The 27104-nt window shown below is 41.6% G+C and overlaps 1 protein-coding gene across 1 annotated transcript in view; it reads right to left on the reverse strand.

Moving 5' to 3' along the window:
* Positions 1–27104, reverse strand: part of EFL1 (elongation factor like GTPase 1) — a 1877823-nt gene that overhangs the window by 1578222 nt on the left and 272497 nt on the right. The window contains exons 9-10 of the mRNA XM_044077803.1: positions 19288–19364; positions 5183–5319 (exon numbers count right to left, since the gene is read on the reverse strand). Coding sequence (XP_043933738.1) covers positions 5183–5319; positions 19288–19364 — 214 coding nt within the window. The remainder of the gene's footprint in view (positions 1–5182; positions 5320–19287; positions 19365–27104) is intronic.

Consider the following 27104-nt stretch of genomic DNA (forward strand, 5'->3'; position numbering starts at 1 on the left):
TTGTCAATGAGGCTCAACTGAGTGTTGGGAGTTTTGGAGGAGGCTGAAGAAGCAGAGCTGAAAGAGGCAGGGAAGGGGTAATGGTGGGGGGTGGGGAATGCATCAGGAGTGTGGGGGCTGGGTTCTGCTGCTGGCAGTCTGTCTCTGGAGCAATGAGAGTCATCTTTGGGTCTTCTTTGTTGGTTTTTGTATATTCCTAGAAGATTGAGGAAGGCAGAAAGAGGGGGTACTAAAATGTTCTCCAGAGTCCTCCTCCCACTGAAAGGCCTGTGTGTTGTCCCACAGAATTCCTTTTGAAGACATGGAATCAGTGTATTATTTTGTCCAAACTGCTGTAAATATAATGTCAGCATCAAAAACCCAGAACAAGATGCAGAAGGTACCTTCACTCATCATCACTTATCAAGTATTGATAATAAAAGCCTGGTAATACGTAAAGCCAAAGCTTGTTGATTTTTTTGTCCATTAAATACGTTGTTTTTGGATTATTTTTTTTTTTTTTTTTTCTTTTATTGAGATTTTTGGTGGTTGGCTGGGACAGCAGCAGCACTTTGTACTTTGTATTTTTATTTGCTGGACAGGACGAGTGGTAAAGGTACCATGCTGTGGTGGCTGTGTGTGTTGAGACCATAGGTTTTCAGGTACCTCAAATGCAGCTTCAGCTTTTATGATTATGGGATTAGTAGATGCCATGAATCATGAATCTTCAGCCTTGTTCCTTGATTTTCCTTTGAGTGAGGGGTGCTAGTTTTCTGAAGTACTGATACTGAGTTCCTGGCCCTCTTACTTCTGGTAAGGTGTTTGGGTCTTGTGTGGCACCCAGGAAGGCAGGAAAGAAAATTATTTTTGTGAGGGTTAGCCTTGATTTCTTTTTTTGTTTATTGTTTAGAGTGTATTATTACAAACTTACAGCAAATAGAGTATGTTTCATGTTTCTGAGGCTTGGCTGCAGTCATCAAATCTTTCCATGGGCTGTATAGCGTATATTTGTGTCTGATGCAGTCTGCAGCCAGGCATTTCTTGATTCAGGCATTTACTCTGGGCGAGCGCTTAATAACAATCAAGAGAGCCATGAATTTGATTGATAATGGGTTGAACCTGCAAGAAAATGATGTATTTGTATCTTCTTACATTTTTTTAGTCTGGGACCAGGTGCCATGCCTTGGTCAATGTTACCAGCACCAGCCAAGGAAGAAGCATGTTCTGTAGTGGAAGAAGCTGCTGTGCTTTTGCATCTTGAATTTTAAAAGAGAATAAATATTTATGATGGATATAGGTCTTTCTGTTTGGTTTAGTATGAATAGTCTGGAATAAAAACCTTGACCTTGTTCTTGTTTTCCTTGTTCTTGATAGCGAGTCATGTCCATGAATGAGATTTGTTGTCTTTGTCTTTGCCTTTGCCCTTTTGCCTTCTGGCAGCCCTGGTTGTCTCTCTCTCTTCTGTGGAATCTGTTGAAAATGGAATCTGGAATTTCTGTAGTTAGGGATATTTTGTCTTTTGTCATTTTTTGCCAATTTTTTTTTTAATAAATCTGCCTCCTTTTTAACAGTTGCTTTTAGGCAGGTTGAGCCTGCTTTTGCATGCAAAAAAGTCGAAAGGGGGGTGCTTTTGAGGTTGCTGTGAAACTTTACTCTCCTCACCTTTGTGTGCTGTAGGAGCTTGCCATTTGTCTGCCTAATCCTTGGCTTGGGCTCTGCCCTGGTCCCTCGGTGACCTTATCTTCTAGCCTACCTGGTTCTGACCAATTTAGGAAGAATTTTGGAATGACGTTTCTTATTGTACTTGGTGGAGCATGATCTGTGAAATTTCTCACAGCCTTTTTGATTTGCACTTCCTTTCCCTTTTCTTTTATTTATACCTCTACACAATAATTTTAGGCTAGTAATCTAGTGTAGAGGCTTTCTGATAAGGTTATGATGTTCTGGTAAGCCAAATCCTGCAACTCCTTCATGGCATGTCACGTCACAACAGCTCAGATTTTCCAGCAACACCTGAGGCTATGTTAGCATTAAAGCATGTGCTGTATGCATCTGCACCTTTGCATCAGGTCCTGGTCTTCAGGGGTAGTCATCTTCTTTCTGGTTCTTCATTTCTGTTTGATACTTCTACTTAAAATACTGAGCCTGGCATGTTGATAGTTTAGGGCATGGAGGTGGCAGTATTTTGCCCTCATTTTTAAAAGGTATGGAATCACAAGTTACCTTTGGTCTTCTTTCTGGTCTTATTCTTAGCAGAAGGCCCCCAGGGAGTTTAGGAGTCTTGGGGAGGCAGTTGGGGCCCTGAGATTCAGTTTCAGCTCTAAGACAGGCTTGGTGTAGAGTAGTAGTGCTGAGGGGAGTGACCTGCGGCTGGACTGGCAGGTCAAGTCTGAGTCTAGTCTAAGAGTACAAAGGAGGGGGTAAAGTAGCAACACACTGAGAGCCAGAGCAAAGAGCTGGCCTTTGGCAGAGGCCTGGAAAGAAGTGTGCTTTACTTTGCGTTTAGTGGAAATGTTCCTGTTCTCAGTGTCAAGTCCCCTCAAAGGAGTGATGGTTACCCCAAAGAATGCCAAAGGGTACATCTTCAGAGGGACCAGGAGGCAGATGTGTAATGAAGGCAGAGTGGGAATGGATAATGGGGCCTCCTAAGAGAATTCTTCTTCCCCTGCTCTGGTGGGGCCTGTTCCTCCAGAGAGAACCCTCTCCTCATGGTGGGGGGCTTGAAATACTGGGGTTGAGAACCCCTGATAAGGCCTGAAGAAGCTGTCAGCCATTTTATGCATCTGTTTTGCTGCTGGAGTTGGTTGCTAGAGGCCTGGTATGGTAAGGAATCTGAAGACTTGATGCCACCTTGAGACCTGGGGCAATTCACAAAAGGAAGGGGGGAGAGAATCTATCTGTAGTGGGGGGCGGACCTGTCAAGGTTCTGCACAGGAGACACCTGCAGTGGCTTGAACCTCGGAGTGGTGCCGAGGGGGGACCTGTGGTGCACCCAGGAGAGACCCAGGGCACTGCGGAAGCGGGCTGGTAGGGTGTCGCTTGAGGTGCAGGATGTCGGTAGTCGCTTTGGTACCTGAGCATTGTTTAGTCAATACTGGAGTGAATTTTTCGTTGAAAAATGTGTAGTTTGGTTTCCCGCAAAATAAACTGGGGTTGCGTCCGTACGGCCTAAGCAAGGCGTTAGATGAATGCAAGAAAAATGCGACGTTATTTGTAGGCGTCGTGACACGGGCCTAAACAAAGGAATGGCCAAGAATGCAAATCGAAAAGTTCTATTTGTCTGGGCCCCACTAAAAATGATGAGCTCTAATTTGAGGCAAGGACAATGCTTTGGGGAAAGAAATCAATTATGCGGCCGAACTGCTTCAAAGAGTTTTGTATTTTAAAATTTTTCTGGGAGCTGGCCGGTGGGCACCACCTTGAATACCCTGCTTTCCGGGCACGGGAAAATGGCGAGACTGAACTTGCTGCGATCGGCTAAAATTTTTAGGGGCTGGCGACCGAACTGAAGAAACAGGGGAAGAAGCGATGACAACCGGCGCTTTCGCACTGACTGAGGAATTACCAACCCGACCTGGCGGCGCTACAGCTGTCTATTTGATGAACCAGACAATGTACATGTCTCTGAGCCTTCACTGCCCTTGAGAGGGATGTCTGGGATCAGAGCTGCAGCCTTAGATTCAGGCCTTACCTTTTTCTTCTTTTTTTTTCAGGGGCTCACCTGATGGACCTGGAGTGCCTTCCATACCTAGTGCTAGTTGCTTCATTCTCTGGTTTAAAAGACATATATTAAGGGCAGACAGATGACTGTGGAGTGTTTTAGGGACAAACGCCTGACAGACAGCACAGGCCTTGTAGTTGTGATGGGAACCCAAACAGAGAAGACACTGGTCATGGTTGTCTGTGTATGGAATCTGTCTTCCACAGTGGCACTTGCCCTTGTTGGATGACAGTAACCTCTAACAAGCATGCAGCAGAAACATAATAAAGGTTTTCCCCAATCGGGCACTTATCTGAATTGTAGAACACTTTCATCAATCAGATGAACTGTGGAAGCTGTCGTTCAGGCTAGTGTCAGAGAAGTTCTGAGGATGGTACATGCAGACATCACTTTTATGGCTGTCAGCTGTTCTATGTGCAACATCGCACATACCTTGCAATAACTTCAGTCTTTGGTACACTGGCTGGACGTTCGGATCGCCTAGGTGGGGATCTCCCTCATGTGATGAATACTGCAACAAGAGAATAGAAGGACATTGTAGATGTTTTTTTTTTGAGTTTTCGGAAACTCAATCATATGGTCTCAACTATATGAACTTAAGAGTTTCCAAAAACTCAAAGTAATATAAACCCATCTGGAGTACATATCTTCCACATGAGCTGTTACTCAATGTCAGTACATTTTTTCCATAATATTTGTGTCTGCTAGTGCTATGTACAGTGATGTGCCTTCTAATCTCTCCTTTAGGTTTGATAATCTAATGTTTTTTTTCCATTTCTTACCAGGTAGTTACTGCTGAACATAGTATTAATAAGTATAAATAAGTAATGGAAACACATTCAACCACTTCACTAATACACACTCTCTAAACTGTGTATTACTTCAGTGGGTGATGGCAAACTTTCTGCTCCAGCCAATGATGACTAATTCTATTATAGCTAGAAGTGGTACATTGCCTGTGGCATAAGCACTGTCAGTTGTGAAAGGAAAAAGTTCTTGTTTGATTTTTGTCTTCTTTCCTCAAAAAAAAAAAAAAATACAAGCAAACTGTCCCCATCAACATTAAGAAAACCAACACTTAGTCCAAATTCCACATGCAACTCAAAAAGTACTTCATCCAAACCAAATGATCCAGATTCAACACAAGACATACAACTTAACCTATCTCCTTTCAGAGTTTTTTCTCCTCTTCCTAAGATTCACTGAAGATTAACCACCATAGAAACTAATGTATATATTGTACATTATACTCTGCTTGATTATACACTGCACTGTGCTTGTCCACTAAAACGCATATACACTTTCTTTTCTATGCAATTAGTGTCAACTACTCTGTTACAGCTTACATTTTGTTTGTGAAATGGTTTACATTTCATACTGGCTAAGGCTGAAATTGCTCAATATCGATCAGTGCATTATCCTGCTAAACAAATATAAACAAAATAACTAAATAATGAATTCAACACAGCCATTGTAGGATACAGAGTACAGCCTTCGATAGTGGTAGCCACTGACTACAGATTGCATTAAGGTGAACTTTAGGGTCATAATGACGCAAATCTCTAGAAGAAATGTTCAACCCCAAAGAGTTGATTATCTTTTCGATTTTTTCTTTTTCTCTGAAAGAAAAAAAAAACAATGAAAAAAATGTAAGTATCCATAAACAAAATGTACAGAATTTAGAAGGACCATGTTTCTCTTAAGCATCACAAAACACGTGCATCTTCCATTTTACTTGTGCACTTGCAACTTTAGTTATGAAACAAGTACAGTAAACTCACAAGGTTCTGTTCACAGGATAAAAAACTTGCTAAAACAGAACAAATGCAGTGGCTACTTTTTTAATGATCTGCAGTTTGTGGAAAAGGACAATATCCAATTACATTTTACTTTATAATCATTCAATGAAAATGTGATGATATACCTTGTTCAAAATTATCATTCATCCAAAGTTACATTTTGATGGGTTCTTCTGACTTGTCTGTACACAGTGAAATGGGTACTTATTTTCCACACAGAGTATAGCTGCAGGAGTAAGGTCACACCACTGCTGCTTCTTTTTCTCCCAAAATTTCTCTTCTTTGAGTGCCTGATTTCAGCTGCTTGGTGGACATACTCTAAAAGCATGTTGAATCAACTGCCACTAAGCTACACGAGAAATTATAGTCCATCTCAGTCTTTCCAGGGCTATGTGAAATAGAGGTGAGAAGTCAGGGCTTGTACAGTTAAGGCAAAGTAGCTGCTGGGAGGTGTGCAGTTTGTGTAGGTGTTACACAAATACATACAAGTGTTACTGAATGTAATCACACGACAAGTCAAATAAGATGCTTTCATACAAATTTCCAGTCATTTTCTTTTGCTTTGGTTACAGCTGCATGGAGTACATTCTTATAGCAGTAGGCAAGCAAACATGTTACTGTAAACTCCATTATAGTAAGACTGGGGCTGAATTTTTAGTACAGTGGCAAATATTACACTATATTTAAAGGAGAAACCATATCCTTACCTCATCTACCACTTAATTTCATGGTATACCAGTTCTGAAAATAAATCTGTGTCCAACACTTAAACAGATTTGCTCTGCCTGGTGTTGTAGATTCTGGCTGTAATGCAATCTTTTTTTTCTTCTAACATTAAATAAGATGGCAGCTCAATAAATAGTCCCATATTTCAAATGCAGGCATTAACAGACTAGTAAGAATGCAATCATAATATCACCAAAACAGTACAGTCTGAGTGTTTCAAAGAATATAAAACAAAAAGTTCTTGGAGAGTTTTTTTTTCTGAAATAATAACGCACTTGGCATAAGTTTGACCATCATCTTCCTCTACCCTTGGCACAACCATGACTCTCATATATGCTTCTACCTGTGCCACTTCTCAGTTTTCCCGTTCTTCTGTTTTACATACATTTTTATGGTTCCTTATTACTTCGTCGTAGATGCAGGTTGTCGAATGCGTCTTTGTCGAACAGTAAAGAGATAAAAGGCAAAATAGTGACGTGGCGTTTCAGCGAATTCTTTCCCTGGGAAATAATTTGTTTGGCTGCTTTCACTACTTTGCCTTTTCAGCACTGTAGTGCAATCTTGGAGTTGGTATATTTAAGTAAGGGGGTGTGGGGGCGAAGCCCCCCACATTAAGTAATGTTTTACTGTTTTTGTTTTGTTTTAGAACGATCGTTTTCCATTGAAAAATAATCGCTGTTCTGATGTTTTGACGTTGTAAGCTTTCACTTACATGGGGTTGATTATCTGTCGTTCGCTCTTCTGAGCATGCAATATGGTAATATAGACCCCATTTTTATAACATTTCTAAAATATTTCCCATACCTCTACAGGAACTATGGTTATTTTCAGGCACCAGCTCTTTCAATTTTCTGTTGCCTATGGTGTTGAGCTAAAAATTATACTATAGACTTGTTAGCATGAAATACTTGCCCAACAGCAATTTTTCTAAAAATCACAATTATTGTCCAAATACTTCCTTACTTTTCTTAGCACAGTGCAGCCACTCCTCTTCTTGTTCTGTGAGATACTACTGCAATAATTTAACTTTTGTCAATTGCTCTAAATAATCCATAGTGATACTTTCTCATAAAGTTTCTCTTTTTCCCCACCATAAAAGTCTGTTTTATTGTGCCCCACTCACTATACCTTCTGAAGTAATTTTCATCTTCCCTAACAACTCCTGAATCATACCTACTACCCATTCTTTAAATTCCTCTCTTTTAATAAAATAAGTAGGAAAGTACAAGTATTTCATTCTCACATTACCTTGCATCTTTAACTTGGCTGTTATTACTGCATGATCTGATACTGTTATCATATGGGCCTCAACGCTTTCAATTAAATGCACATGCTCCTGTAAAAATAATTTCCATCCAGTCTAGTCTCCTAGTTATTGTATCTTGGGGAATGACATCTACATTCTACCAGTGTTCCAGCTACTGAAGTAACATCTTCCATACCAAACATTCTCATATATTTCTTTAGAAATCTACCCCGTTATTGTTACATGTTCCTTTTAAGGTCTCCCTGATAGATACTCACATTTGCAAATCAGGTACCAGTTCCCACCTACAAATATCATTTCCTGCTGAAAGCTCATCTTTCCCAAAATTCTACTAAGCTCCATAACCACAGTTTAGGTGGAATACAATTAAATACCAATGTCATCTTCCTTCCCTATGAAACCCCCCTTGCTGCCACAAATCTACTATTATTTTCCTTTTCTCCCTCTTCTCTCACAATCACTATAATTCCTTCATATTCTGCTGAATTTCCACCCTGAACTCTTTTTTTGTCAGAGTCACATACCCATTTCTATTCAAATGTGCCTCCTGTAATATTATCTGCTCCCTATACTTCTTAATATAGCTCAATAATCTGTGTGATTTACTTGTATTTGTAAGACCATTTACATTCAGTGTCAATACTGGCAAAACAGCCACTCTGACAAAAAGCTTTTACTACCACATATTATACACAACAGTTTTTTTTTTTTGAAAATATGTTTCCATCTTGCAACTTACAATGACACAATAAAGGCCGGCATGCTGATCTTGGACATACTCACTTCTTCTCAATTTATCTGAAAATCTGTGTCACATTTCCCAGACTTTTTGCTTCAAAACACCCAAGGGAAAAAAAAAAACTAAAAAAACTAACTCACAGCAAACATGCAATAGTATACACAATTCTAAAAAAGGACATCTACCTCTCAAAATAGGAACACTTGATCCAAAATGATGACTGCACCAACATATAACACCTATTCTAAAGTTAAGGTTAAACATGCTAATATGCATTTTGCATTTGTGTTTCCAATTTCACAGATTGCTATTTGTTCAGATATTCATTCGTTTTTTCTCCCAAATGAGAAAAATAAACTCTATTCTTCCAGTAAACATTACCGGTTAGGCTTATTAAAAAGTAAGCAGGATAACCTTAAATTAAATTACCAAATTATGCACTGCTATGTTTAAGGAATTGAAGTACTGGTGGGGAGGCAACTATTCACTTCCCATCATTTCAAACTTTATTTTTTTTTATTTTACCTTATGTTGAATGAACTGTTTGACAATATCCCTTTATGTGTCAATTACATTGTGTCTGATGGATTTTGCTCAGAACACACTTTTCAGACTTCTCATTACAAACTGCCTGCACCTGCAAACGGCTTGTTTCAGCAAAAAGCAGGTGCTAATGGAAAACTCCAGCTAGATGCAAGCCAGAATTACAATGTTTCAGATTTTTTTCATTTTTTTTGTCTTTTGGTTTAAAAAAATCTATAGCTTCAATTAAAAGAAGTTTTATTTTAATTTTAAATATATTATGGTCAATATACATTTTCAAGCAATGTCAAATTTATGTTTATTAATAAACAGTCACATAACTGCTACCAATCTCAACAGCAACTATAAAGTCATAGCAGAGTAGCTAGAACAATGTATAATAAACCAATCCAAACACACAGGCTTCATATCAAAGTCACAGATTTTCCCAAAAGAAAATATATTAAAAGTAACTTGTGCTTGCTTCTTAGACCAGAATAATGCCAAATATTCAAACATTGAAAAGATACTCCCCTCTGTCTGAATGCTGAGGGAAGAAAACTAGCAAGTCAATAGATTGGTTAATGGAAAATCCAGAAATGACCTTGGGCAAGAAGGAAGGGTCAGTATGAAGGGACACTCTATCCCTGTGGAAGTTCAAGTAAGGTCTCTTGATACTCAATGCCTGCAACTCAGATAATCTTCTCGCTGAAGTGCTACTAGAAGAAGAGTCTTCCATGATAAAAAAATTATATCACAAGAATCAAAAGGCTCGAAAGGAGGGCATGTTAATGATTGAAGTACCAAGGTCAAGTCCCAGGGTCCTATGGGGGGCTTGACAGGAGATTTAACTTGTAATACTACTTTCAAAAAAGTTTTGCACAGATGGTGTGACATAACAGAAGAATTGTCCAATCCATTATGAAAATTTGCGATAGCCGCTAAATGCACAGTGATTGTCGATGCTGAGGCTCCTGCATTTTGAAAAGTCATTAAGTATTGTAGGATCTTTTGAATAGGGCATAGAGGAAGGGTCTATGTTCTGATCTTTGGCCCAAGTAGAGAACCTAGTCCATTTACTAGAATACATTTTCCCGGTGGAAGGTTTGTGTGAAGCCAGAAGAATCTCACAAATGGGAGATGCGATATAAGGCAGCCTGGCAATCATTGGAAGTGGAGGAACCAAGCTTTGAGCTTGAGGCTGTGGAGATTGGGGTGAATCAATCCCTGCGGATGAGACAGCAGACCTTGAGACTGATCCAGGATCCACAGGCTGTGAATCAGATGAGGCCATAGGAAAGGAAACTAGACTTGACAGGGCCAATAAGGGGCAATGAAAATCACCTTGCTTCCCAACCTTTGAGCTGTCTGGAGGAATTTCAGGATGAGGGGAAACTGGAGAAAGGCATACAGTAGACCCAGGAGCCAATCATGCATTACAGCATCCCTCAGTGATTGCCCCTGAGGGGGGATCAGGGCAAAGTAGCTTCTGCATTTGTTGTTTAAAGGGGAAGCAAACAGATCGCAGCAAGCCTGCCCCAGTGGCGGAATATCTGATCTGCTATTACAGGATTGAGGGACCACTCGTGAGGCATCAGGATGTTCCTGCTCAGATTGTCCACAATAAGGATGGAACTTGGAACTGCCGGGAATTTGCGTTGCTATAAAAAAGCGGTTGGAAGCTATTGCCCAGTGCCAAATTGTCATGGCTTCCCAACACAGTGGTTAAGACCTGGTTCTGCCTTGCTTGTTGATATACTAGACGACTGACATATTGTCCGATTGAATTGCAATGGTCCCAGAAGGGAAGGATGTATGGAATGATTGCAACGCTAAGAGAACTTCCCTCAGTTCCAGGACATTTATGTGAAAATTGGCCTCCATGGGGGACCAGGTGCCTTGAATTGTCTTTTCCTGGAAATGCCCCCCCCAACAGGGAAGCATCTGTGGTCACCGTGGCCCTTGGCTGGGGAGACAGAACGGTAAAAGATTCGATTCTGGCTTCATCCACCATAGCATTAATTTCTTGCAAAGGTTTAGAAGACGTATCATGTGGTCGACTGGGTGAGTTAAGATCGACCATTGTGAAGAAAGGAGCCACTGTAGTATTCTCATGTGCAACCTCGTCAGTGGTACTAGGGTAATGGCAGCTGCCATGCAGCCTAAGAGTTGCAGTACAAGGCATGCTGGCACAAAGGTCTGTGGAAGAAGGGCTTGGATTTGGTGCCTTATTTTCGAAAGCCTGACAGGATGTTGTGTTGAAGACCGCTCCAATTGAATTCCAGTGTTTTTGTTTGGAACATTTGAGATTTGTTCTTGTTGATCATAATCCCCAAGTGGAGAGCGAGGCCTTGAGTGCAAGAAAGGCTGTGGGTTAGAAGATTCCTGGTTGAGGCGGTAAGGAGCCAATCGTCCAGATACGGAAAGACCTGGAATCCTTGTAGTCGAAGATAAGCTACTACAACTGCCATACATTTGGCGAACACTCTGGGGGCTGTTGAGAGACCAAATGGCAGTGCCCTGAACTGGTAGTGATTGGCTCCCAGCCGGAAGCAGAGAAATCTCTGTGAGCGCTGATCCATCTTTATGTGGTAATACGTATCCTGGAGGTCTATAGAGCACATATAGTTGTTGTTCCCTAGAAAGGGGAGAACAGACAGTATCGTGCCCATCTGGAATTTTTGAGGTTTGATAAATTTGTTCAATTGGCTGAGATCCAGGATTGGTCTCCAGTCCCCTATCACTTTGGCACTAAAAAGAACCTTGAGTAAAACCCGGATCCTCTCTGGTCTGGTGGGACTGGTTGGATGACTCTTTCTTAGCAGCTTTTCTATTCCTAAGGGTGCTACCTCCTTCTGATTGGGTGGTACATCAGGGATGTGTTTGACGCGTCTGGGAGTTAAATCGAATGGTATCTGGTAGCCTCTAGATATTATTCTCTGCACCCAAACATCAGTAGTAGTAAGCTGCCAGGCTGGTAGGTGCAGAGAAAAGAGACCCCCGACTGCTTCCAGAGGAAAGCAATCAGGCCGCTGTTCAGGAGTGCTTGTAGGGTTGTCCGGAGAAGGAATCTCCAGCGCCTTGGTTACGCAGACCCCTTCTACCCCGAAAGGGCATTTTCCAGATGAGTTGCCCCCTCTGCCCTGGAGGGATTGCTTACCACGAGTGTCACAAAAAGATCCTTGTGATTTCTTGAACCACAATTTTCCTCCCCTCTGGTTCCTGGAGCAGGACCTCTGGGGGGGGTTGGAAAAATGTATGTCCACAGCAGACAAGGTCAATTCATCTTTCTCATTTCGTGCTAGTGTTTCTCGTAATTTGGGATCAAAAAGTGCAGATTCGTCGACAGGCGCATTGATGAAGGAAGATTTAAAGGCATCTGCAAAATCACACAAATGCATCCAAGCATGACATCTCATGACAATGCCTGATGTGGCAGCTTGAGTTGCCCCCTCGGTGGTGTGAGATGTCAAACGCATCGAGGAGTTTGAGACAGATTCAAGAGTAGCTAGCTGCAAGTCGACAGTGTCACGCACCTCAACAAGCAGTACCCCTGCCAAAGAGGAAGACATTTCAGAGATTAGGTCTCTTTGGAGGAGAGTGACGTGTGACAGATAGTTCAGCGACCGAATGGCAAAGGTCGCTGAAGCATAGGTCCACTTCCCTAATCTGTCCATGGTCCGAGACTCCCTGTTCGGAGGATGGACTGTGGAACTATCTTCTGCCAGTTCCCTCTTGGTGGCCACTGCCATGACCATAGAATTAACCATCAACTGCTTGGACCAGCTGGGCTGGTATCCGGGGGTGGATAGAATTTTGTCCAGCCTCCGGGGGACAGGTTCTACGTTGTCCGGGGACTTCCAGGCATGCTGCATGATCAGTTTAATAAGCTCATCCGCAGGTGGGGTCACCCAGGAAGTAGATGGCTGGGTAGAGAAGGCCTGTAAGAACATCAATTCCTCAGAAGGAGGGTTAGAGGACTTTCAGTCTCCTCGCTGCTTGAGGATTTCGAGAATGTTTCCAAATGAGACGTCATCTGGGGGAGACTGTGGGGACCCTTCTCTCTCATTGCAATTGGTGTCCTCACTGATAGATCCCTCAGGGGAATCAAGGTGCTTCCTCTTGCACTGTTTCTTCCATGGTGGCTCCCCAGTGGGGTCTTCAGAGGAGGACTCTGGAGAAAGGGTTCCCTTCAGAATGAGGTCTTGCAGCTCCTGTGCCCAGGATCCCAAACTAGGGGGTTGTGACAGCTGCATGATAGAGGGGGGGTTTCTGGTGTCAATGTTATTGCTGCTGACTGCAAGCCTGTGGAGGCAAGGACCCTCTCCATCACCTGGAAAGCAGGCCTGCCCAAGGAGGGATGGGAGCCGGAACCGAGAAGGACAATACCAACAATGGTAAAGGGTTAACTACCAAAGGTAGAGGGTAGGAAATAGAAAAAGGTTACAGACAATAGGAAGAAAAGGCTAAACTGACTAAAAACGACAACACTTTTGAGAGAAAAGTACACAAAAAACACAAATTTCCACTTAGCTTTGGGAGAGAGAGGCTAGGCACGTCTGACTAGGAACGCGGCAAACAAGATCTGGAGCGACTATGAGAGGGGCATTATGGGGTAGGTCTTAGCTGAAAGTTTTTGGCTGGTGCGAGCTTGGAAACTACCGTGTCGGTTCCGAGGATGGGAACCGATGTCCTATCAGTAAGGAATGAATAAAGATTTACAACATCAGTTGTACATTTTCCTTCATTTTGCTGGTGCACTCTTGGTTGACTAAAACCTTTTTTCCACTCCATAAGCTGGATTTGCTTTCAAAAGCATCTCTAAAACTCATGGAAAAGAAATCTGAAAAACAGTAAAAATAGCAACTTGAATCTCACATCTGCCTCTCGACAGAATAAATTTGCTTCTCTTTTACTTGGTATACAGCAAATAACATTTCCATACACACTCTGGCGTCCCCAATTTTTAATGCTTTTCCATTCTGTCACAGTTGTGTCATGAGCAATTCTTTCTACTGCTATGATTGCATCTTTCCTAATACGGCCCTCTGTTGATTTTGATGACCAAATTTGAAGTATGCATATAATGCATGCTCTTAATTAACAAATCTTGTTTTGAAATAATATTCTGTACCAGTTGCTTAACTGTATTAAAAAAAATAAAATGAATACATTTCACTGTGTCCACCTTTCCGGGTATAGCAAAAATCTCATGTTTTCTTTGCATGCTCTGAATTACAGTTCTACTATTTTTAGAAACAATTTTTAAAACAAGAAACATCTTTACTGAATTATCACTTATAACACAGACAATCATACATTTATATAAATAAACACAAACTATACTGACATATTTTCAGTTGCAAACATTATACATCACATATAATCTACAAAGTCATTGTCAGTCAAACATTACATAGCTTATTTGATTCTTGCCTTCCCTTAAACCTCATTCCCCCAAAACATTATTCTGCATGTATTGCTCCCACAATTCCCATCTTTTCTATGTAATTTGCTCCTATTCCCTTCTAAAGATCCCACTTCCAGTTCTTTTATCCCAATTACCATTTACTGCTTCTAGTATAGATGGTTTAGACTTTGATTTCTACTTTCTAGTAACTGCTTTTTTTGGCAGCGACCAGAATTAAACCCAGCAAGTCCAGACAATATAGATTTTGTATCACAGCTCAAAAAAATAATTTCCTTAGTTGCACCAATTTTTCTCACCCAGTATTTCTGACAGAGTAGCCTGAAGGGAATTTTTAAATTCTGCAAACTTATTGTTGTTGTTCTTTCGGCTTTTCCCGGTTAGGGGTCGCCACAGTGGAACTCCGGTCCGCTAATGATTGGCAGTAGATTTTTATGGTGCCGAGGTGCCACCTCGACACCCAACCTTCAACAAAGGCACGCCCATTCACGCATGTCGTTTGAACTCCACTCAACCATGGGGAGGACATGCAGACTCCACACAGAAGGTGCTCCAGCCGAGAATTGAACATGAGAACCTCTTGCTGTGAGGCGACAACGCTACCGCGGCACCACCCCAAAAAATGTTCCCAGTTACCTCTTTCTTCCCTATCATACCTCCAACATTTGAATCCACCTAAGGAAAAATTCTTTGGAGTCTGCTTGGGGTATAAAATATCTATGCAAACTCTTCCAAGGAAAGCTCCTAAATCTTCTAGACTTTGCTGGATATTTGGAAGCCATACATATATCTTCCAATTGTTTCTTTGTGAAATGCTTATCCAGTCTCGCATCCCAATCCTTACTAATCTCCTCTGACTGATTCCTATAGTTAATATGCAATAACGTACATGTTCTACTAATTATCCCTTTTTAACAGCTGCTTCTGTTCTAGACTCTACTAAAAACTCTACTAGTGCTGGTCTTTCACTTAGGATCCCCTTATATCTTTCTCTCTGCCTATATTCTGATAATAATCTTTGATAGGAAGGCAATCTCTTGCCTGCAATCCAAACGACTTCTTGGCCTCTTCTCATTCCATTACCTTTCCCTCTCTATTTGCTCCCAATACCTTGGTTTCTTTGCCAGTTTTCTCTGGTAAATTCCAACCTCTCTTACCTATTCCCTCTATCCGTTATTGCAGTCATCCCTATTGGTGCACTCTCCTTTCTCCATTCCCTAATGACTGGCAGTAGATTTTTATGGTGCAGAGGTGCCAGCTCAATGCCCAACCTTCAACGAAGGCACGCCCATTCACGCATGTCTTTCGAACACCACTCGACCACTTTGTTCTTAGAACGTCCTGCCACTTTATGAAAATAATATTCTGCATGGTTATTGTTACTCTCCTTAACGATCTGCTTCCAAAATCCCAGTCTCTTGTAGCTTCTTCAGCTTCCCTCCTGTATTATCATCCCTTCCCACACTGAATTATAGCTTTTGGTTTGGGCTTATGTATAGGAGCCTTAACGATTTAGCTCTGAAATACCCCTTCAAATCAGGTAATCCTAAACAACCTTTTTCTACTGGAAGGATTAGCTTATCCCATTTGACTGTTGCCCTCTTCTCCTCCCTGATAAAATCCTTCAACTCTTTATTAATTATTATTCACAACCCTTTTCTTTGGTTGATAAAAATATGCCTGACCTGTGTATAAAACTAAAGGGACTAAAAACATTTTCATTGCTTGTACCTTGCTATCTTTATCCATGAAACAGAGCTTCCAATTTCTCATTTTTAATATCTTTTGTTTAGTTTCTTCCCACATATCCTTAGCTGCCATAACAGAATCCTTTTTAATCCATACTCCTAAGTACTTCATCTTTTCATGTCCCTATAAATACAGGTATTGCTGAACCAATTCATGTGTAGGTTACACAGTTTATAGCTATTGCCTTTACTTTATCTTCATCAATTTTGTATACCAAAAACACTTGGAGACTGTCTCAGAATGTTGCACAATGCTGAAATGCTCTTTTCTGGTTTTATCAGGTATAAAATAATTTCACTGGTAAAAAAAGCCAACTTTTCTTTATTATCATACTAGTTATACCTTTGAAATTCCAAGTCCCTTATTTTCTTTGCCAGTGGTTCTACATATAACCCAAATAACAATGGGGAAAAGAGGACATACCCTACTGGTTCTTCTGCAAAAACAGAACTTATCAGAGAGGAACCTCCCCATTTTAATTTTTGTCACCAACTACTCATATATACTCCTAATCAACCATATAATTTTATCAGGGAATGCAAATACTTCTGTTGCCCTACTCAAAATCCTAGCTTACTCTGTCGAGTGCTTTCTCTTCATCAAGACCCACCAACAGCAGTGGCATTTTCTTATACTCTATTTCCCCTCTGGATCACAACTTCTCTATTAATGTTTTCAAATGTTTGCATCCCCTTCACAAAATCACATTGATCCACAGCTATCAATTTTGGCATCATCTTTTTCATTCTTTTGGCCATTATAGACAAACACTTTATACTCATTGCTTAGAATCAAAATGGGCCTATATGAAGCTGGAATTGCTGGGTCTTTACCTTCTTCGGGCATTACAGCCACCACTGCTTTCTTCCAGGATAGTGGTGCTTCTCCTCCATTTAAAATGCTGCTAAAGAAAACCTTCCAGATCTTTATCACCTTCTTCCGTCCTAGCTTCCAAACTTTCACAGGAATACCATCTATGCCTAGAGACTTTCCTGTAGATTGGTTATACATCACCATTTTTATCTCATCTCCTCTTCCTATCCTAACTGTTAATATTTGAGCCTCATCTATCTCTAACCTTGACATATTTCATTATTCCATAAACATTTCCATTTGTACTTTTTCTTGATTTCCATATTTCTCTGCTTTATACAGATTTTCATAAAATTTCTGAAATATTTCTAATCTCTCTACAGGATTTCTGGTTATTTTCTTAACTATAGGCTCCCTAAACTTGGCAACAATCCTGTTTTCTGTATGTTGCCTGAGCCATTGTGCTAAAAGTGTTTGTGCTCTGGAGTTATTGTCAAAAACAGTTGCATAACAGGAATTTTTCTAAACTCATGCATATTATCAAGATAATCCCTTATTTTCTGTTTAGCACGCTGCAAGTGCATCTCTTGTTCTGTGAGAGTCCCCCTAGACTGCAATACTGAAATAAAGCAGAGATCTTCCCTTATGGATTCCTTTGGTGAAGAACTATCTAGAAGAGACTGCAAGGTTTCTCCTCTGATGTTTATAGTATCATTAAAATTAGTACCCTGGGAAAGGAATGAAGAGTGTAAAGATGATACCTCAAGATCAAAAATGTTACACTGAGGGGAAATTCACTACGAGGCAAAAAAGGAACACTCACCTCTCACTGAGGAGAGGGATGACTCCTCTCTTTCCCTTTCTTTCTAACCAAAGACATTGACGGTACTGACAAAGTGGGAGACTATTTAACTTTGGATTTCTGACCTACACTACAAAGTGAAATGGATACACGTAAGTTCAGACACCTCTTTTGATGAGCTATCACACACTCCTCTGCAGAGTTTCTGTGGTCATTTATAGGCAAGGTGGAGACAGGTGCTATAACATTTACAAATGGAATAACTTCAGTTCCTTCCACATTGGAACCTTGTAGTCTTTACCTTAATCACCAGAACTATCCTCAAAATATCTACCACTATTGACAAAGGTACCTGTATGGCTTTACCTGTGCTACATATTTTTACTATTAAAGGCACTCCAGGAGATTACACAGCTGACTTTGAATACCTATCAATAGGGATCAATGAAAAAGAACCAGCCTCTATACTGAATGGAGAAGCCCTACAATCTGGTGAAGATAACACCTTCTTTTTAATGGCTTCATGAGTATAACACCTTCTTTTTAATTGCTTAATTTCTCACCCGAATAAGCTTGTTTCATTTTTTTCTCTGCTTTAGCTGGCTCAACACGACACTCATATTTTGACTTCATTTCTACATATTTTAAACACTGCTAAGCCAAAATCAAAGTCAAAGCTTTATGCCCCAATGTCATGGTCAGATTAGATTTTTTTTTTAACAAATATCATAGTGATCACAGTCTCAACAAAAAAGGAAAGGTGAATGTAAGTAATTTGAAGATTATATACCTACTACCATTGCATCTGCTTACAGACTTGATCACAATCATTAATAGTAAGAATGAAAAAGTTTCTTCACTTTGGAGATAAACATTTAACAGATCTTATGAGGCCTGCTCAAAGAGCATTTCTTGTGAACTGGGAATCCTTAAAGTTGTTCCTGAGTTTTAAACTAGAGGAGGACAGCCTCATCCATAACATTCAACACAGGCTCATACCTGAGCCTGTTAACCCAGGTCACAGGATCAGATAATTCAAAATTAAAGTGAGACAGATGTCTTCTTGAAAAGGAAAGAGGTTCTTACTATGGTGGACAACATTTATGTTTCCCCTTGGGACCTTTTGTTTCATTTACAAACCTAAGCAAAGCAACCTAAGAGAGGAAGAAACCCCTTTACAGTCTATGCAAGGAACTTAAAATGTCACTCAGTCTTATGTCTTCCTCATGCACCAACCTTGTTATTCACAAGATAACTCTGATGACCTAACCATTGCAGTCCTGAATATGGCTGTGAGCTGCCAGTGTGAGTTGTTCTCCAAATCTGCCATCACCAAAGGCCAGAGAGTTACAGATGTAGTCATATTCAACTATGCGTTAGATTCTCCCATAAGAAGGGCTAGGCTATTAAACCAACTGCCTTATCACAGCTTTTAGTGCAAACCCTGACTGTACTGTGAGAAGGGGACTAAAGAAAGACCCAATTTAGAACGGACTACTGCCATCACCTCCTTAATCTCCATCTCAAGGAAGTTGGTAAGCTTTTCCAAGGTTTGATCCACTACTGACGAATGAACTTGGACATTTAAGATGAAATTTTGAGGGCCACAAGCCCTAAAAAGGCTCAAGAGTATACATTCTTAGAAACAATTCTTGTCAGGTTTAAGATCTAAGTGACCTACACTTAATTCCACAAAATATTTATCTACTTGAAAAGTTTCACAATATTAGACAATCCCTTACCTTTGAGTAACTGCTTCATAAAGACTCCAAATGTTCTCCAATACAAGCTGAACAAAAAGTGGCTTTTTCCCTTTTGCCTATTAAAAGAAATGCAAGCACAGAATAAAAGTTTTAATGTCTGTAAATTGTCTCAAAATGCATCAAACCTTTCACATAAAAGTTGTTGCCTCTCATACCCAACAACTATAATATTTGCACCTTTAAACATTCAGTATAAATAAGTAAGTTACTATGAAAATATGAAATTAAAGTATACAGCCTACTTAGAAAATAGAAGTACAAATGAGGGAAAGAAGACTGACTGGCAAAGGAAGTGAGTGATCTTGGCCCAAATCAGTACAGATTACCAGTGGCATGCTAGAGCAACAGTAAAACTTGGGTATGTACTACCAGCAAACTGCATTTCTCTCACAGCCTCTGTACTAAACAGTCCACCTACAGGACAGGTGAATAAATGGCCAGAGGGTTACGAACTGGACCAACATCATAACATATTTAACAATCATCCTTCAGATGCTCAGCAAGCTGCCAGCATCCCAGTTCCACTGTGTCTAAAGGTTACACTCACTTAGGGTTGGGAGACCCACCATGACAGTTATAACTGGAGTTATTCCGCAAGGAATAACTGCTTCAACTCATGGACAGCCATCAAGAATTGAAGATTAAGATACAAATGTGTACTCCCTACACACATACTGCTGCTGGCAGCAGATTTCTACCAGCCAAATGCATAGCACTACACTTAGTTAGAAAATAAAAACTACTAGTATATACATAAGATTACTTCTCTCATATTTTAAGGTTTAGAAAAAAAAAAACACCGGTAAAGTACATTCTACGGAGATTTTTGTTGCTCACTGTTTAATATGAAAATCCTTGTTTTAACTAACTCCATTTTAAAATACAGACAACATTGTATTTAATGAGTTACTTAATTACTACCTCATTTGCATCAGATTCAGGTACTTTTAGCAACTAGAGCCACCTTAAATGAATTACTAAAGGCTCCAGTTCTTGACTGCTGCCTGCAGAATAACAGCCTCACTCACTGTTGAAGTGAAAGGAATGTATCATGAAAGATGCAAGAATTTCACGGAGAAGACAGACAAGACCGGTAATAAAGAAATTCAAGTCTGAAGGAGGGAAGGAGTTTTCGAAGAAAGACACTGATGGAGAACTCCTTAATGGAATTACCTATTCATCCAGTACTGGGCCATAGTTCTGCACTTCAAGATCATGACAGGCAGAAAAAAACAGCTAAAATATATACCATACACATGGAATAACACCTACAGCATACAGGTCACAGACATAAGTAAAAGACCTGCATGCTACCTGTCTGTTGGATGCATGGGGTTCTCTCTCCCTCTCTCTGCTCAAATTGAGAATCTCTCATTTAACAGAATCTGCCTGGTTAGCAGTAAGCTTCCTACAACTTCCATTACTTATGTCAACACAGCCAAGAGGTGTAGAAGAGTCAAGGGGATCTAATCCAGGAGGCTTGCCTGAGATACAGCCTCACACCAAACAGGGAATGGATACTTCTTTAACACTGGAAAGGCTTAATGTATTACCAAGGGACCAGGCAGCCAAAAAATATAACCTTCTTGGCCATAAGGACAAGCTTAGTCTTTCTTGTTCTAATTTTATAATTAAATGTAGAATCAGAAGGTATTAGTGGGTAAACATAGGAATCTTCCCTATCACAGGATACAGAATACATCCATTCCCAGGTCCCCCTTACCCAGCAGTACAAAGAAGAAGAGGAGGCGAAGCAAACAGTTTGGTCCCTGGGGTGCTCTCCCCAGGAAGATTCTTATCAGACTGAATCTTCAATTCCAGGAGGCCCACTTAGAAGCATCTCAAGTACTGTGCATCATGTTCATCTCTCCCAGGATGTGAAGGGCTGAAAAAGTTACACTCCTGCCTACAGTCAATTCCCAGAACCCCATACTTTCAATCAAAAGTGTTTGAGTAAGCATCACCTGCTTGTTTACACAACAAGACACATTAGCTGTACTACTGAATCAGGAGGGACTATGTTCTCAGCTCCCACCAAAACAACAACATTCTCAACTCTATCTAGCTTACACAAAACTTTTTCGCCAAGGAAACCATTTTCTTGTACCATGGCGGAGCCTGTATGACCTTGCCAAGCACCAGCAAAGTAACCTTCATCATAGTCTGCAATGGGCTGGTCTTCCTATTCATTAGTGAAGAACCCTTCATCAGAACCTGATGTGGGTTTAGCAGCAGGAAAAAAGACCCACACTGAAATCTGTGAAGGCTGTTCATTATTCCTGGCCTGGGATACAAGGTTTTGGCAGCACATGTAGAAATATGAGCATGTTCTGACTTTTCAGCCAATACCTTACACAATACTGAAACAACCACATCCCCAGAGGTATGTGAAGGGAACCATTCAGATCATGTATGCCATCGAGCCCTGAAGGTCTAGTGGTCTAAGACTCGACCATCTACTTCATCCTTATTTATGCTGGCAAGGACATTACTTCCTCACCCTTTTCTTGTGTATGAATGAAAGACATTGAAAGAATTCAGCTCAGTATCAATAAAAGTGATCTCAGATGGAATGAGACAATCTTCCCAATTTCTGAAGGCACCCAGAAACTACATCCATGGGAATGCCCTAGCAACAAGCAGAAAACATTTCTCAAATGTGCCACCAGAATTCAGTCACTAAGGAATGGAAAAGTGCAACTGTACAAGGAACTTATCATAATAGCAAATGTTTGGTAGAATCAGTGTTGTGGTAGTCATAACCACTGGGACTTCTGCCACAGAAGACTTGATGTCTAACCCAACTTTAAATACTCTGAATACTTCCCCCTCCTGGCCAAGTGGACACTCACTTCCTTGAGACAACAGCATATTCTTAATATAAAGGATACACATGCCTGTGGTGTCTTTAGAACTTTCCTGCCCGATAAAAGTTGTGTAAAATCTTATCATAACGGTAGATGTCCCTCTCTTCACTATTTCAGTATTCATAACCAAAGGGATCTCCTGCCAAGGATAATTCAATGTCCAGCCAGTAACCCAAGGCCTTTAGTAATTATAAGCATTGTATGTCACATGTATGGTTCTCATGCAAGGCATAGGGCATAAAGGTGACATACAGACACACACACTCAGAACTAAAAAATGAAAGCCCCACACATGCATGAAGAAGAAGAAAAAGAAGAGGAACCTCTTGGCCAGGAGAGCAAGAAAAAACCAAGGCTAGAGCAGATGGGAAGAAGCAGGGAGTGAATACTGCAACAGTGAAGAGGAGGACATCTGCTGTTATGATAAGACTTTACACAAAGTACAGTTGTGTATACTTACCACAAATGTAGAGTTCGAGTGTATTCACTGCTGCAGTCATCACCTGTGGGTTATCCCTGCTGTGGTAGCCCTTGGCCGGCCGAATACCAGAGTCAATATTTGCATGCATCGGCTGCTGTCACTTGTTGACTGACATCAGGTCATCAGTGCTATAAAGCAAGACAGCCGATGCCATTACATCAGTTTTCCTTGCCCTAACCAGTCAGAAGCCCACAGGAAATATGGTAAAGTGGTCCTGGTGGTTAAAAGCCACCATAAAAAGCTTATGTCTCCCTAAGGAAAGAGGATATAAGGGAGAAGGGGGGGACCATGACTGCAACAGTGAATATACACTCAAACATTGACATTTATAGTAAGTGTACACAACTGTACTATGTTCTTAGTGTTTCACTGTTTCAGTCATCAACTGTGGAAGAATTCCCAAAGCTGAGGAGAGGGGTGGAAGGATTAGTTAGAGATCTACGCATGGGTAAGCATGTCCTGCAGAACTGCAGAAGCAAACCCTGCCCTAGCCTTAGAGAAAAGAGGTAGATGGTAATGCTTTGTAAAGGTATGGATAGAGGTCCAGGTGGCAGCTTCCAAGATGTCCCTGGTGGGAACTCCTCTGAGGAATGCTGTGGAAGTGGAGGCTGCCCTAGTGGAATTGGTACGAATAGACTTAGGGGGTGGTTTCCCATGTAATCTGTAGCAGAAATGGATACAGTGTGATATCCATTTGGAAATAGTTTTCTTGGAAATGGGCTTCCCCTCTGCCCTAGGGGCAAAGCTGACAAGAAGTTGGTCTGTTTTCCTGAAGAGTTTAGTACAGTCCAGGTAGTATCTGAGATGTCTGTGCTGAGTGCAGAATTCTTTCCCCCTTGTTTTGAGGGTTAGGGAAGAAGGTGGGTAGATGTATGGACTGGTTGAGAGTCAAATTAGATACCACCTTGGGCATAAAGGAGGGGTTAGTCCTCAGGGAGACCGTGTCTGCATGAAAAATGATGAAGGGCTCAATGGCCATCAGTGCCTGAAGTTCTGAAACTCTTCTGGCTGAGGTGATAGCTAGTAGGAAAGCAGTCTTCCAGGAGAGGTATTTCAGTTCTGCTGAAACAGCAGGTCGAAGGGTGGTAAGGTTAGTTTTTCCAAAACATAATTCGGGTAAAAGGCTGGCGTGGGTGGCCTTCTGGGAAGTCTGATATTAGAAGCCCCTCTGAGGAACTGTTTAATCAAAGGATGTGAGAACAGGGGCTGGTCTGTATCAAAATGAGCTGAAATGGCTGAGGCATGGATTTTAATAGAAGAGAAGGAGAGGCCACTATTGAGTAACTCTGCTAGACAGTCCAGGATAAGAGGGATGGCAGGTTGTGAGGAACTGCACCCTTTGGGCTGGCTCCAGGAGCAGAATCATTTCCATTTCCCTGTGTAAGATTTTCTGGTGTTGTTGATCCCTGGTAGGTATTGGGCTATTAGGTGTAATCCCATGGAGGAGGCGGTCAGCCAGAGGTTCATGGCTAGCCTGCACAGAGGGTAAGATTGGGTCTCTCACTGTTTGTTGATGTACCACATTATTGTGGTGTTGTTTGTTTTGATAAGGAGAACCCCTGGCCTGAGATGGGGCTGGAAGGATGTCATAGCCTTTTGTACTGCCATCATTTCCTTCTGGTTGATGTGTAAGGGAAGGTCCTGGGCATCCCAAAGACCTTGGGTGCACCTGCCTGCTAGGTGAGCGCCCCAAGCAATGTCCGAGGCGTTGTGGTGATGGTCTGCCTGGTAGGGCGGAAGATGAATGGAAGACCCTTGTTCCTGGCACAGGAACCTGCCCACCAGAGAAACTCGGCTTTTATACAGGGGATCAGAGGGAGAGAGTTCTTTAGAGGATGACAGTGCTGACACCAAAGATACCACTGAAGTTTTCTCATGTGAATCCAGGCCAGAGGAATTAGAAGGATGCAAGATGCTATGTACCAAAGGCTTGCAGGAACTTCCTCACCATGTAGTGACTTCTGGAAGCCAGCTGGGTAAAGTAGAGAGGCAGGAAGCTCTGCTTTTCTGGGGATAGGAAGGCCATTTGGGATGCTGTGCCCAGCAGTGCTCTCAAGAAAATGATCCTCCTGGAGGGTGTTTGCTTTGATTTCTTTTCGTTTATGGTGAACCCTAAGGAAGTTAGGAGGGTTTTGACAAAGAAGAGGTCGTGAAGCAGTTTTTCTTTGCACTCTGCCTGAATGAGGCAGTCGTCCAGATAAGGGTAAATCTGTATATTTCTCTGTCTGCAAAATGCTATGGCTGGGGCTAAGCATTTGGTGAATACCCTGGGAGCAGTAGATAAGCCAAAGGGTAGTGCAGAGAACTGAAAGTGTTGTGAGCCTGCTCTGAAGCGCAGAAATTTCCTGCAGGATTGCCTTATGGAGATGTGGAGGTAAGCATCTTTTAGGTCTACGGACACTAACCAGGCATTTTTTGTCAGCATTGGCAGCAGCTGCTGCAAAGTCAGCATTTTGAATTTGGGGACCACCAGAGAGGTGTTCAAAATGGATAGATACAGGATGGGGCACCAAGTGCCCTCTTTTCTGGGAACAAGGAATAGTCTGGAATAAAAGCCTTTGCCTGTTTGATTTGCGGGAACAGGTTTTGCTGCCCCTGGGATATGAGAGTATGGACTGGTTTTAATGCCTCTGCCCACTGATTTGGAGGAAAGTCTGGGTACCCTCTTGGAATTGGGAGTTCATTGAAAGAGAATTTGTATCCCTGAAAAATTATCTTTAAGACCCATTGGTCCTTTGTTACAGAAATCCAATTTTCTTTGCAGAGGGAGAGCGTTCCTCCTAGCTTTTGGTGAGTAAAAGGAAGGCAGAGGGGGGAGAGGGAGTCATTGAGAGTTTTTACCATAGAAGGATGGCTTAGAACTCCCTGCCTTTGGGGCAGAAGCGTTCCACTGTTTGGTTCTCTGCAGTCCCTGGGATAGGGGCCTGGGTGGTCTGTCCCCATGGGGCTTACCTTGTCCCTGTCTGCTAGGTGCAGGAAAGGACCAGTGGTTAGAGGGAAAAGCCCTGCTGAACCTAGGAGGTTGAACCTGAAAGAAATCTTTTACTGTTTGCATAGATTTTGCTTTGTCTTCCATCTTTTTTAAGCACCTCTTCTTCTTTTACTCCAAACTAGCGGTCCTTATTCAAGGGTGCATCAATTAATTTCAATTTGATGTAATCAGGAGAGGTTGTTACTTCAACCATGCATGTCTCCTAATGACAGATCCTGACACTGCTGCCCTGCTTGAGGCTTCTAGGGCATAATATCCACAGTGTAGTGAGTGTTTAGCCACTTGACAAGTAGAGTGCAGTAAATCTGCTATTTCGAATTGGCACAGTCAGGAAAGGTTGAAATCTTTTGTTTCAATAGTTCCAAAGTGTGTTGTTGATATTTTAACATGTGGAACTGGCAGTTGAGTGCTCTTATAGCTAAGGTTGCAGAGGTGTATATATTTTAACCCATCTGTCCAGAGCTCTGGAATCCTTGTCAGAAGGAATAGGATTCTTTGCAGAACTAGCCTTAGCTCCTTTAGGTCTCTGTGTAATGACCTCCAGGTCTGCAGCAGGATTTCTGTACAGGTATTTGTCAGAATCCGGTACTCTGTAATACCGGTCAGGTTTACTGGGAGCAGGTGGGAGGATGTCAGAGGCAAAGCTGTATTCATGGAAAACATCATCCACCACTTCTAAGATGGGGAGATGGGCAGGGGTCTGTGCTAGGGTAGGTCTAGAAACTCACTTAGTCTTTTCTTAGACTGAGGGAAGTCCTGAGATTCCCAGTGGAAATGTTCCCTGACGGTGTGAAGGGTTTCCCCAAAGGAAAGGTCTTCTGGTGGGGAGGCAGAAGGAATGGATTCCTCTGCATTTGAATCCTCATAAGCAGTCAGAGGTTGTTCCTCTTCAAAATCTGAATAATCAGATTCCTCACAATCCTGCTCTGTCATTATTTCAGGAGAAGGGCATCTTTTCCTTTTAGAAATTGTGGCCTGACTACCTCTGATATGGGAGATAAGATCCTCTGCCATCTTAAGCATGTGGGTTTTGGGTGGTGGAGCAGGAGTAAGATGGTGGCTAGAGGTAGATTTTCTAGGAGTGGCCTGGCTTCTAGGCTTAAGAGTCTCCACCGGTCTGAGAGAAATGGTAGCAGATGAGAAGACATTGTTTTTTGTCTAGAATCGGTAGTGCGAAAGGCCTCCTCTGAAGCCTGTGTCTGCATCGATGCTCCAGACCCAACCGAGGCAGAGACAACCAAAGGCTCAGAAGACGAAGATTTCTGCAGCATATCGGACTCCTAAAGGGTCTCAGTAGAGGCCTGCATAGATACCGTATCGGGCATCAGGGGCTGTGAAAGCACCTCACTGCATTAGAGAGAACCGATGACCTGCTTAGCGGTAGCACTGCCAGAAGGCTTAGCCTTGTGTAGTCTCTCTCTATCTTTATCTCCAAATTTTTTTGGAATGTCTATGG

This window comes from Protopterus annectens, chromosome 7.part0 (assembly GCF_019279795.1).
Source record: "Protopterus annectens isolate FY-2018-M chromosome 7.part0, PAN1.0, whole genome shotgun sequence".
In the NCBI taxonomy this organism is placed as follows: Eukaryota; Metazoa; Chordata; order Ceratodontiformes; family Protopteridae; genus Protopterus; species Protopterus annectens.